The 14,089-nt window shown below is 32.0% G+C and overlaps 1 protein-coding gene across 1 annotated transcript; it reads right to left on the bottom strand.

Moving 5' to 3' along the window:
- Window positions 1-6,096: 6,096 nt before the first annotated feature.
- On the bottom strand, window positions 6,097-8,507 carry LOC133693164 (NAC domain-containing protein 6-like). The gene is made up of 3 exons (XM_062114323.1): window positions 8,256-8,507; window positions 7,697-7,956; window positions 6,097-6,626 (listed from the first exon to the last, which is right to left on the bottom strand). Exons 1-3 carry the CDS (start codon window positions 8,404-8,406, stop codon window positions 6,279-6,281), a joined length of 759 nt encoding a protein of 252 aa, XP_061970307.1. The 5' UTR covers window positions 8,407-8,507; the 3' UTR covers window positions 6,097-6,278.
- Between the last annotated feature and the right edge of the window lie 5,582 nt (window positions 8,508-14,089).

Here is a 14,089-nt window from a genome sequence, read left to right as displayed (position 1 = left end):
AATAATTCCTCGTCCTCGGTGGATCATCCTCGCTGTATATTGGGACTTGAAGGGCCATGTTAATGCAGTAGGTGCTGATTCTTTGAATCGCTATTGAAACTCTTTCCCTACCTCCAATGTTGAATTCGTATTGAAGGGAACACAGTATCTAGATGTTCTGAAACTGGTACTAAAACTGGTGTAACTTCTTTAAGAGAAATTAGAATTGTGAACCATAAAATTTCCCAGAAACTAGACTTTCATAGATTTTAAGAATATATGGAATGTTATCTACTTCTTTATGAACACGTCCAATGTAATCCATCTCTCTTCGATGCAGGCTGTTCCAGACCAAGTGATAAACATAAGAATTGTAGCGTTTTGAGTGAGATTTTTAGTGCCACTAGACTCACTTGATTTTCCCGACTAGAAAGACAGTTATGCTCAAAACACTAAGGACTGCTCTGAAGAATTTCTCTTTTTGCTACTATTCACTCAACCCCAATTCAAATATAAAATAAACAAATTTAGGCATAAAAATGAATAATATAAAAAATAATGATTAAAAAACCTAAATAAAGTACAAAATATGTAAATATTTTGAGCTCATCATGCCCCTAACACATGCACACTCTAACCATCGACCTATATGCTCCCTATTTGTATTGTTTTCAAACATGACCCAGGCACAAGGAAATTGACCTGCGAAATCACCTTGGGTTTACACCGCTAACCAACCTTAATCTTTTTAGAATTATTCAAGTAAGAGCATATATATCGGGACATGTATAAGATGATGAACTATGCTTGCATGGTGAAGCCAGAGGAAACTCTTGTAGAGACTTATAAAGATACTAATGTGAAAATAATTGATTTGACTTGGGTATAATGGGAAAAGGCTAATCAAACCATGTTATAGTTGGTTGCTGTTAATTTTTTTCTAGTATAGTTAGAGCTTGGTGCAAGTTCTATCAAGTAAAATAATTGGTGTAATGCCCTCAACTTATTCTTAAAATTTAAATAGGTAGAATGGAATGACTACTTTTTAACTTGCATAATGAAATTGAAAGCTTTAAATAGGTCATTTTTTATAAGCATAACCGACCAAAAAAAAAGAAAAAAAAGTCAATGTATGAATCTTTTAAATTTTTCAATGAACAAATCAATATTATCACTCCAAATGGTTTCTGTATAATTTTGTTCATGGTATTATTTGTCTTTATATCTCCAAATAAAATCTTCATGTCTCTAACAAAATCTTCATATCTCCAAACAAAATATCCAAATTAAATCTCCATGCTACAATAAAATCTTTATATCTCCAAATAAAATCTCTAAGTGAAATCTTCATATCTCCAATGAAATCTCCACATCTCTAAATAATGAGCTCTCTAAACATTCATCATGGTAATTTCTCCATTGATTCTTCATTGTTAGTGGCATAATTCTTACCATGATAGAACTTTGATGATCACTAATTATTTTATATGTTAGGCTCTATAACTTGAAGAGAAAAAATTCATGAGTCTTTCAAATTCCATATAATTTTAAAGACTAAGGACAACTGATGGGCCATAAGAAAAAAAGGAATAACACTGTCATTTAGGCCAAGCTCAAATGGTAGGGAGGCTAGCCCAAAAGGAAGGGTGGGTAAGACAACCTCTCTATTTAGGTTTAGGCTCAAACAACACCAAATTAAACAACGAGGTTATCTTTTAATTCAGGACAACCTAACTTCTCTCAAGCATGGACCAAATATCGTGAGTGAAATGGAAAAGAAGCATATAAAAAAATAGCATGAGTTTAAAATAAAGAGAGAGAGAGAAAAAAAGAAATGAAGAATGGGATGTTGGAGTCACACATAAACTGCGATTAGCACATGCATTACATTATTGGAAATATTTCACCAAAATGAATCCAACTAAACTAAGAAAGGCTACCATGAAAGCTAGGGGTGAGCCATGAGAGATACCTAAATATGACTAAGCATGACTTATATGTTGGCGTGTGTATGACATGTGCTAGCCATTTTCCTTCTTTTCTCCATTTCAGTCCCTAATTTCTATTTAAACTTTATAATTCAGTCTTTAGATTTTCTTGACCAATAACATGCAATGTACAAGGAAAAGGAAAGGGAAAAAGAAAAACAAATAATATTCAATGCATGCTTCATGATCATTCAACTCTTCAGTTCTTGTGCTCTCAAACTTTCCAAGCACTTGATATAAATTATGGACAAGTCATCATGGTCGTTTAACTCTCCAATTCATGTGCTCTCTAGCCTAAGCACTCATTCCAAGTCACTCCCTCAACTCAGCACCATATAAACTCTCAATGACACACACACACACACACACACACACATATCTCTAAGAAAGTTAGTATGGTACCACACTTTATTATACTTACAATACCTACCTTTGTCATCAATGATTATCTTCTTCCAAACTATCTCATCAGAGGGCACCAACCTTTCTTATCGATAATTTTAAAGTGCCAAACACTTTCACCGATGGCACAAAAAAAAAACAACAATCAACAACTCTTTTTTCAAGTTACATGCAAGGAAAAGTAATTGTTCTCTATCATTATTCCACTTTTTATGAGGTAAAATCACCTAACCGATATGCATAAATTGTTGAACAAGAAACTTTTGTAAGTTTAGATCTAAGGAAAAATAAAAACAATAGTTAAAGTTTTTTCTATTTTTCTTACTCTTATTGATCTGAATATTCAAGGTGGCTTTAAACAACCTTACAATTCTCTAAGCTAAGACTTCTATCTTTATCCAACCAAGAAGAAAAATAATCAACTAACTATCTCCTAATACTAAAACTATAATAGATCATTGATCTTTAAGATTGAAGAATTCTAACAATATTAGAACTTTTACAAAATATAAAGTCCAATGAACCTAAACCCTAATTTATGTTGAATTCTAACATAAATACCTCGAGTCACCGGATAAACAGACAAGTTCATTTAAAAAAGAACAACCACAAATTCATACAAGAACAAATCTACACTCTCCTATATTCTTCACTCTCCTTCACTTTTATATGCATTATTTCTCCTTTAACATTTATTGACTTAAGAATTTGAGGATCCTCTATTTCGATAAAAGACTTATTTTTAAGAGAGCGTAGAGTGGCCAAGCATGGTCACTCTATCAACTCATCAATCAGGCCAAGTCTAGTCAAATGTAAGTTCCAAGTCAATGTGATTTCTCTTCTGAATTAATATTAATGACCAAAGTCACGAAATGGAAGCCGACTTTAACTATTAACTTTCTTAACAACTACAACTATAGCCTGGCTAGTGAAGCCATTGGGGTGGATCTTATAAACAATCCAAAGTTCATATCAACTAACCTACTTATATCATTCAAGATAGCTATATGGTTGTTGATGACCCCGAAAGGAAACAAGCCATCAAGCCATAATGTTATTATTGGAAAATGGAGGCCATCTCATGCAGACAGAGCAGCCAACAAGGTCCTAGGTTATGGTGTGATTGTAAATATAATGTGTGTTTGGTATTGCGATAGCTTTTTATGATTGTAGTTTGAAAAAAAAATAAGTTTTAAAAAATCAATTTTAGTTGTTGTTAGTTGGGTTAAAATATGTGTTTGGTTAAAACTACAATTGAAATTCTTGTTGAATAAAAAGCAATTAAAAGGTGTTTTGTTAAAATTGTTGTTGAAAGTATTGTTAATAATAAAATGACTAAAAAAAACATGCAGTAATTTCATAGTTTTGAATTACATTATTGTGCACTAGATTATTAATACATCATAAATACAACAATGTGATATTAAGGTCTTATTTTTATTGAAACTAGCTGAAATCTCATCATGAATACAATCCGTTCGAGAATGCCTCTATTATTTGTGGCTTTGCGAGCATGTAATCACATCGGTTAAAAAATCTTAGCTTCTCTAGAGCTAATATTTGAGTCATTAGAGACTTGAAAGTTGTTGTGTTAGTCTAAAATAAAAGAAATGAATAATGTTGATATGCTCAGGGTATTGAAAGTTTATTGGTTACCAAAAAGAAAATCCAAGAGTTACTTAGAATTTTGAAAGAGAAAAAATACTATCCAAAAATTTATATTCAAAAAGCTTGTTTAACTATAAAACTTGACAAATATATGCATTCATGCATGATGGCATGTTTTCCTAGCTATACTTCGTACTACTTCCTTTCTAGCATCCATTAATTTCTCTTTAATTACCTTTTATTTTTTATTTTCAACAAAACATGAAACAAGGGATCCTAAAATAGAGTAACCCCGAAAAACTATCACATCCTCTAAAGTAATAGTAGTTTCTCCCCATTAAAAAAAAAACATATTGGTGTTAGATCAACATTTTTTTGATAAAAAAAATAATTAGATTAAACCAATAATAGCATTGAAGGATTGAACTTTTTTTTTAAAAAAATCAACCAAGTAAAGTTTAATAAAGTAAAATGCTAAACACTCAGGCTAACAACAAAAGTGAATATCAGATTAATAGATTTAAATTTCTATTGACAATAGTACATATAAAAATGCATGACTTTATCACTTCAGAATCTAAGATCATCTACTATTTACAATCCATTATCTAACCCTACTATTATTGAACAACTTGGAAAATAATCATCAACTGACACAAGAACAAAAACAAATTAGATTAATAATTAATGGGTTACCAATAAAAAAAGTGAACAAGGAATAGGAACAAGATCAATAAGGTAAAAGTCAAACCACCATTCGAGTGCCTAGTTTCATCAACTCCAAGTCACAAAACAAATTAAGTAAGGAAGAAAAGAACTTACAGTGGAAAAACATCAATCAAGTAAGAAGAGATTTGACTTTTATCTCTCTTGTTGTGTTTCTTATTTCTCTTCTTATGATATGAGAAGAACTAAAGGGTGTTTGAGCAAAAACTTTAGCAAAAAGATAGTGAAAGACACACAATAAGGAAAAAGATAGAAAAAGAATTTCCTTGCATTAAAAGGCATTTAAGCAGTCAAAGTCAAATAATGGTGGTAACTCTTATTGGACATCTGGAGGATATCCGAGGGGATGTGAGAACCCTCTCCAACTGCATCACCACTTCAAGGCTCGTCTCACCAAGATCAGACCTCTCGCCAACAAAGATCTTTATGACTTACCTCTCCTTCTCTTTTAAGGTAGGAAAGGTGAAAGGGGCGCGATCAATAGCTAGAAAGGAAAAGGCATCCTTAACCCCAAAGGGAGAACTCCGTAGTTGTGGCCCTAGTGATCATATGAGAGAATAAAGATAGAGGAACAAACACCTCTACTATCAAGGACTTAACATATGCCTCTTAGAGTGGAGACCTTTTTTCTCTTAAAAAAAGCAACAACGCCCACAATTATTTTAAGGGAGTCAAGTCAGTGTAACTCTCGGCCTGGAGGGTACAACTCCCTTCAACCTTTGTCTCGGTGAGAATACGAGCGCCTACCATCATTTCTTTAGAATTTGAGCCCTCGTAAGCGAGGAGCTCATCCACAAAAATCAAATCATGCTCTATTCTTTCTGCAGTAAGGGAGGATGTTTTCCAATAATCTAGCAAAAGACTCCTCCCTTGGCTAACAAACTTATCTAGCAAAAGACTCTTTTCCAATGAGATATTGTTTAAAAAGGACAAACAAATTGATTTTGGCTTCAATACTTACAGATTTGACTTGGTTGGTAAATCAAATATTATTTTTATACTATTATTTTTCAATTTAAATTTATAAAATGATAGTTTAAAAAATAATTCATGTAAACATATTTGTTTGAATATAAATAGTTTATTTGAAATCTGTTAAAAAGGAAAAATTGATTATGGCTTAGAACATAATTAATAGTATGTACAAGAGAGTGAAGGGATGTCTGGTAGGGCGTTTTAGCTAGAATTTTTAAAAGTTTTGAATTTTTTTGTTTCAAATTATTTTTTTATATTTTCAAATTATTTTGATGTGCTGATATCAAAAATAAATTTTAAAAAATAAAAAATATTATTTTAATATATTTTAAAATAAAAAATATTTTAAAAAACAATTACTATAATTATTCTAAACATCTCCTAAAAGGCTCAATCCAAATTAGATACAAGTTACCTGTATTTTTAAAATTATTTTTCCCTGATCATTTCAATCATAAACATCAACCAACATCAAACTTAGTCTTTACGGTTGAGATCTTTGGGAAAATCCCACCAAGTTACAACTGGGATAACCCAAGAATTACATGGAAAAATACTAGTATTTAGTAAAATATCAGGGGATATCTAGCTTATGGCTCCTTAGTTAGGCCAAAGTGAATCCATGGTCCAATCCAGGACTAACTTTGGTGACAGGAGCTCGGAGTAGTGCTCTTTGATGGGTCGAACTCCCATTATTTGGGATGGGTAACCAATTTTGTTGTCTTCTTCTTCTATTACTGTCACTCCCTCTACTCTGTGAACAACATTATTTTGTTCTATCAAGAACTTGTCGAAGCTCTTTTGGTGGTCATAAAAAGAGAAATTCTCTTGCATTGGAGGAGATAAAGATGTGACGTTAGGTGCTCTAACAATTTCTTCTATAGCTGCCCTTTGCTCCAAGACCTTCAATGGTGTTGCCTTTCTATATACTTTGCAAAGCACAATCTCCTGCATCACATAAATTCAACAACCATATTAGTAACAAAAAATTTCCCATTTACATCTTCGTGTATGCGAGCATTCTCAAGCAATTAAGGCGCCATTTGAACCCGAATTCTTTTGCATGCTCTTTATATTTGCGACCTGTTTGTTTGTTAGAAACAACTAAGGTTTGATGTTTCACTTTAATAATTATTTTTAATTTGAAAAGTTGTTTTTATGAAAAATAAATTTTTAAAAAGTGAATTATTTTTTTATACGTGGTAGTGTCATGAAAAATAAGTTGGAAAACACTTTCTAGTGTTTGACTGTATCATGGAAAATAACTTGTTAATGTTTTTTATTTCAAGTTTATTAAAAGAATGATAATTAAATCCAATAGATTAAAAAGTTGAAGGAGGATGAAAATGAAAAAAAAATCTAGTTTTATAAATTATTTTAAATAAAATAAATAAAAATTAAAATAATGAAGACCAAATCTGCAAATAAAAAGTTGAAGGATGATAAAATTGGAAAAAAAATCTAGTTTTATAAATTATTTCAAATAAAATAAATAGCAATAGAAAGAATTGAAACCAAGTATAATAGATAAAAATAATTTCAATTAAGAAAAGGATAAGAGAAAAGAAAATATTAGGTTTGATACACATCAAATTCTAAGGGATGAAATTAAAAAAAAATCAAAACAAAATATATAGCAATCTAAAGATCAATTATGACCAAATCTGATATAATCAACAAATAACAAGATATTTTTGAATTTTTTACAACTTTTAAAAAGTGTTTTCTATTTAAATTAAAAAGAAAATATTTTTTTGAAAATCAATGAAAGTTTTCTTTAGACTAAAAAGTGTTTTTTATTAATCAATTTTTTTATTAGTAAATAAATACATAAAAGTTTGAAAAATGATATTTAAAAAACTATTTTCCACGGAACAAGATTGAACCCTTGCTTTCCCAAATTATTAGTCTTTTTCTTTTTATCAAACACAAGGAAAAGAAATGGAAGATTACCTCGACTTTCCACCACCTATTCATACCCTAAAGATTAATCATTAAGTGAAAGTTCTTAACAATACCTTCGATAAATAGCAGTTGCTAGGCAATCTGTACTCATTCATGACCCAATCCGTTTTGCTCCCTCGTGGAGCTCTTCCTCCGTAGAAAACCATAGTTTTTCTATGACCCAACAACCTTTTCGGATCCATCAAGCATCGGATGGGCCGGTCCGAACCAGTTGCCTTCCAGTAACCTTTCTCGGTTGTCCTCCTCGGTCTCCCAAGAACGCTCTCCCTGTGCACAAGGAAATACCACTCCCTCTCCCCTATCTTCGATAATCCTGTATTAATCAAACCAAGCCCAGATCAGCAATATTTTTATGCATGCTCAAAGTAGAGCAGTGCACATTTTGGCTTAAGAAATATTTATCTACTCTTGAACGCATGCACGAGACAATCCTGTACATGAAATCTGAACATGAAATCGTCCATGAAGAACTCCACAGCATCCCTCAAGATAAATTAACAGCTGAGAGATTGAAGGAAACACGTTCTAGCGGATATAGCAAGCTCCCAGAAAATAAAATAAAGAACTGGCCGAGAGGCAAATGATTGATAATATGACAGTAGCAGTACGTACCTGGCAAGTCCCAAGGTTCGTGATTGTATATGTTGAGGAAACCAATGATATCAGCTGTGTCTTGACCTAAGACAGTCTTTGTAAGGTAGAAATCTAGGAGTTCTTCTTCTGTTGGGTGGAATCGAAAACCTGGGAGCTCATCAAACTCCATTTTTTTTGTGGTGATAAAATAGTTGAGTGACTTCTAGAGCTGGTCAAGATTACACAAAAGCTAGAGAGTATAGCTCAATCAATTTCTCTATCGCAGGTTCCCTATTTATATATGCATGAAAAATGTTTGTTGGAACTCGGAGATAGACAATTGAAGTAGAGATCCTATGAAAAATGGCGGGTCTCACACGGTGTGTAAAAGACATTAGACAAGAAAAGGACCATTTTCATTGCTCGACCAAGACTTGACTTCAAATGTCCAATAATTGAAAGACAAATGATAGAAACACCTCGACTAGCCTTCGTTTCCTACCACATTTCTTGGATCGGTGGCTCTAAACTTCAGTGCAACTTCCTTTTGAAAGTGTGTTTTGGAGCAACGATAATGATGAATATTTTTCAAAGTATTTTTTTTTAAATATATTTAAATAATATTTTATTTTTATTTTTAAAATTATTTTTAATACTAATATATTAAAACGTTCAGAAAACATAAAAAAATTAATTTTTATAAAAAGCTATTTAAAACATAATTTCAAAAAACATAAAAAAACAACCTTGATTTTCTAAAAATTTTAAATTTGTGGCAATTTCAAGAGTTTTACTTCCATACACGAAGTAATAATAATATCCTAGCTCGTCTTATATTTAGTAATTCATTAATTCCTTTTACCTTTTATTTATTTACATTTATTCAAGAACAACATAAATAAAATAAAAAAATTACTATGACTTTCAAATATTTAAACTTGAAACAACTTTGTATTCAAAATAAACTTTGTGACCTCACTTTCAAATTTTGAACAAAAATAATAAAATATCCCTTGATTCTTTTTCTTTCTTTCCTTTTCTTTTCCCCCTCTCTTCCCCTTCTCCTTCTTTCTCCTATTCCTTCCCTTTTCTCTCTTTATCTGCGTAATTTCGCTAAACTGTCGTCGTTGAACTATTTCTGTTGCTGAACTCTGAAACAACAATGGCTGATAGATGATGTAAATTATCTTGGAAATGGTAATGATAAAGACACAAGTTCTCTCTCTCTGCCCCGGCACACCGGACCAATTTGGAAGAATTGTCTTTAAATGATAACAATTTCGGAGGTTGCTACCTAAAATGCATGGTTTTGAACTTCTCAGAAAACCTATAGAGAACAACCATGGAAGAAACCAAATACTTGGAAGTATTCCAGTTGATATAGGAGATCTCAATGGCTTAACTTGACAGGCGTGATTACAGATTCTATTGGTAAATTACAAATTAAACATTGGTGTACTGGAACTTGGTGGGAAAAAAAATCCGGTAACATCCCATGAGGAATATTACCTCCTTGTCAGCGTTCATTTACATGGAAATAATTTACAAGGGAGAATCCCATCAAATCTTGGAAATTGCCTCAACTTGTTGTCTTTGACTGTCGAACAAAAACAATTTGACTGGTCAAGTCCCAAAATTCTTGAGAGAATTGAAGTTAGTTAAGTTTGGGTCTTTTATTGTTTAGAAGTTTCGTGATTTTTTTTTAAAAAATATTTACTTTAAATTAATATTTTTAGGAATTTTTAGATTGTTTTAATGTATTAAAATAAAAAATATTATTTTTATATATTTATAAATATAAAATACTTTAAAATACAATTATTATTACAATCCCATACACTGTCTAATAGTTTGAGTAGCCTCTCAGAGGACTTTTTGTAAATCATTGAGTTTCTCACTGTAGAAAGCACTAGGTTTGCTATATTGATTAAGAACAACACCAATGCTATTATTAGAAACATCACATTGAACTTCAAAAACTTTTTGAAAATATGGTAGAAAACAAATAGATGCATTGGTCACCTTTTGCTTCATAACTTCAAAACTTTTATAAGCCTTATTAGTTCGCTTGAAACTATTTTTTTTTTCAAATATTCAATGATTGAAGCAATAATGTTACTGAATTTTTTTTTTATAAAACACTAATAAAAGAATATTAAGCCATGAAAACTCTGAATATCATGAAGAGTTTGAGGAGATGGCTAGTTGAGAATTGCTTCAATATTTTTAGGATTCATTGTCGCTCCTTCGCTAAAAACAACAAAACCCAAGAACACAAGGCTGCTAGTAAAGAATTCATACCTTTTCAAATAGCATAGAACTTTTGACTACTAAAAATCTAATATTCTTATTGCAAGTGATTACGATGCTCCTTTTTATTGTTTTTGTGAATAAGAATACTATCAAAGTAAACAACAATGAATCTGCCAATAAAAGGTTAATTTAAACACATCATTCATCATTCACATGAAAGTACTGTGAGCATTTGAGAGGTTAGATGGCATAACCATCCATTCATAAAGGTCATCCCTAGTTTTGAAAGTTGTCTTTAATTCATCACCAACTTTCATTCGGCTATAATGATAGCCGCTTCTAAGATCAATCTTTGAAAAGATAATAGCACTATAAAGTTGATCTAACAAGTCATTTAGTTAGGGAATATGAAATCAGTAGCTAATATTAATTTTGTTTATTGCTAGACCATCAATACACATTCTCCATAATCCATCAATCTTTGGAAAAAAATAAAAAGGGGCATAACACATGGTCTCTTACTTTCCTTTACCAAGCCCTTCAAAATCAACTCATTAACTTACCTTTATAACTCTGCATGCTCGATTGGACTCATTTGATATGTTGCTTTGTTCGAAAGCATAACACCCAAAATGAAGTTAATACAATATTGAATATCACTTATTAAAAAAATCCCATATGATATTTCTTCAGGAACCACATTAGAAAACTCATCAAGCAAAAGTTGCACATTTGGAAGTAACTCATTTATTTTAGCATTTTTCTAACAAACAACAAGAGCATAAACAAAATTCACATCATTAACAAGCTTTTCCATATTGGTACAGGTAATTAAAAGTGTTTTTACCCTTTTAGAAGGTTTGGAAATAAGTTTTGATTTGGAAGGACCTAAAATAGCCTTAACACCATCTTTTACAAAGGAATAAGTATTCTTAAAACCATCATGCTGAAATTTCTTATCATATTGCCATGGACGACCAAGTAACACATATCATGCACCTATAATCTCAATATCCTTTTCCAATGAAAAATAAAACAAGATATTTATCTGTCATCTTCCTTTCATGCTTCTTCTCTAGCCACCTTTAGGGGTGAGCAAAAAACCTGAAAAATCGATTTAACCGAGAAAACAAAAAAAAAATTAACCGAAAAAACCGAACCGGTAAAAAAACTGATTGAATGGGTTAAAATATTTAGGAAAATATCTTGTTCGGTTCGATTTCTGGTTTTAGTGTGCCTGAACCGGCAAACCCGAATCGAACCGGTTTAAAAATGAAAAAGAAAAACAAGTCGCAGGCCGCTTCCTCCCTCCTATTAGCCAACAACCCTAGCAAACCATTTATCATTTCCTTCCCTTTCACACAGCCGCCCCTTCCCCTCCCATTAACTCTTTGAATCCTTTCACAATTTGAAGGGTCCCTTTTATTCACAGCTTCCAGCCTTTAATGCTCCCTTTATCTCTCTTCTCTCAACGTAAGGGAAAAGTAACTGATTACAGGTATAGCTTTAATATTTCCTTTCAACATTTGAATAAAATTTGTCTTATTCTCTTCCAATCTTCCATGTTTTCTGTCTCTCATCTCTCATCTCTCAAACTTGCCATGTTAGAGGTGAATTGTTGATGACTCTTCCATTGATTTATTTGATTCTCCTTCATGAGTCACGACATAAAAAGATCCCACCTCGATTGCATGAGAGGGATTATTTTGGATCTAGAAGCTGAAGAGTGTCCAGAAAAATCAAAGCAATGATTGGCTGATTGCTAAGAACTGATACTGTTTTTTGCAATTATTTTTTCCTTTACAAGAAGTTGTAACAATGAGAACAATGTCGTTGATTCTTAGAGGATGGCATCTTGGCATTGCATTTTGGTTTGAAAAGGGAAAAAATGAACCAAACCAAACCGAAATTAATCAGTTTGAACCGGTTTTCGGTTCGGTTCGGTTCAAAAACTAAAAAAAATTCGGTTTGGTTGTTTATTTTGATTCAAAACTGGACCGAACCGAAAATGCTTAGCCTTAGCCACCTTATTTCGTAAGGTTATGGGTATGCTTTAGTCTTGAGCTGCAACTTGTTCATAATATCAGTAGTTACAACATTGGTGCAAACACCACTATCGATGATTACATCACAAATTTTCCCAATTGCACTATAACAGGTGGAAAAAACATTATAATGAACTCAATCTTCACTCTTATCATAAACAACACTCAAACTTTTCTGAACGATAAGTAATTCACTTTAATCAACATAAATCAATATACCTTCTTAATCTGATTCATTCAAAAAGTCTTTTTCATTAACTATCTCTTTCTCCATAATAATAACAATTTTATAGTTTGGACAATAAAAAAACAATATATGTACCATTGACACTTGAAAACACTTTTTTTAATTAAAGTTCAAACAACTCGCTGTTTTAGAACTAGCTCTTAGACTACCCTTCTCATAATCCTTAACAACGAAAGGTTTTGCTGTTGAAACTCCCTTGGAGAATGAAGTACATCCCGGGTTGGAAAAACTCTTCTTAAATGTTGATTTCCATCCAGTCTTTCTAACCTTATTCTATTGTTTTTCCATATTCAAAGCAAGTTTTATCACATCATTGAATATCCAATAAGGTTACAATCGAAACACATCAAAAAAATTTTCATTTAACCCACTTGAGTATCGGGCTATTGTTTGCTTTTCAGGATTAATAATATCACACTTTAGCACGAGTAATTCAAACTTCATTGTATACTTTTCCATGGTCATACCAAATTACCTTATGTTGTGAAACTTTAGAAATGTATCTTGCCTATAATGTTCATATAAGAATGTCCTCTTAAGCTCCATTTTATCTTCTCTAAATACTTAATTTTATTTTTGCCTTCACAAGCTCTTTGCTTTTTAAAATTTTCTCACCACAAGAAAGTATACTTTCTGAGTTTTAGAACCCTAACTTTACTTTTCTATTTCTAGGAAACCCTATGAAATTGAAAATCCTCTTCATGGTTCAAAGCCAATCAATAAACTCATCAGATTGCATTTTCCCTTTAAATTTAGGATTATCAACTCTCATATCATATTTTTAATAAGGTCTTATATTTCTTCTTCTTCGGTGTTAAGATATTGAAGAATAATTGCTAGATGGTTCATGGCGAGGTTTGTGATGGAAAAGATGAACATCATCCTCCTCGTTGCTACTAGAAGAGCCAATTTCATTTGTATTGGACAACTTATTGCTAACATCACCTCCTTATATTATACGAAGGAACTACCTGCCAATCATAGCAGCTGTTTCACATTGCATTTGCATTGCTTCTCTTGATAACTATCGTGCTGCCTTTAATTTTCACAATAATTTGCTTGGGTTTCTGTTTCTCCTATCACTTATGTCACAGATGCAATCCTTCCCTTTTCTTTTCCAAGAACATTGCGCACTCAATCAAAATCAGCCCGCGGCAACGCAGGCGCCATCTATCAAAGATTAAATTGCTAGTGTTGAAAATTAGCAGAGATTTGAGTAGCAAAGCTGTGGAACCACTGACATGACCCACGGGCTTTTAAGTTGTGTAAAACTCTAACTGGCCCAGATCCATCATACTCTTCATCCTAAGACCCCCACAAAACCCTAA

Source organism: Populus nigra, chromosome 5 (genome assembly GCF_951802175.1).
Source record: "Populus nigra chromosome 5, ddPopNigr1.1, whole genome shotgun sequence".
Lineage (NCBI taxonomy): Eukaryota > Viridiplantae > Streptophyta > Magnoliopsida > Malpighiales > Salicaceae > Populus > Populus nigra.
Note: the sequence above shows the minus strand (reverse complement) of the source record. Positions and strands in the feature narration are given on the sequence as shown.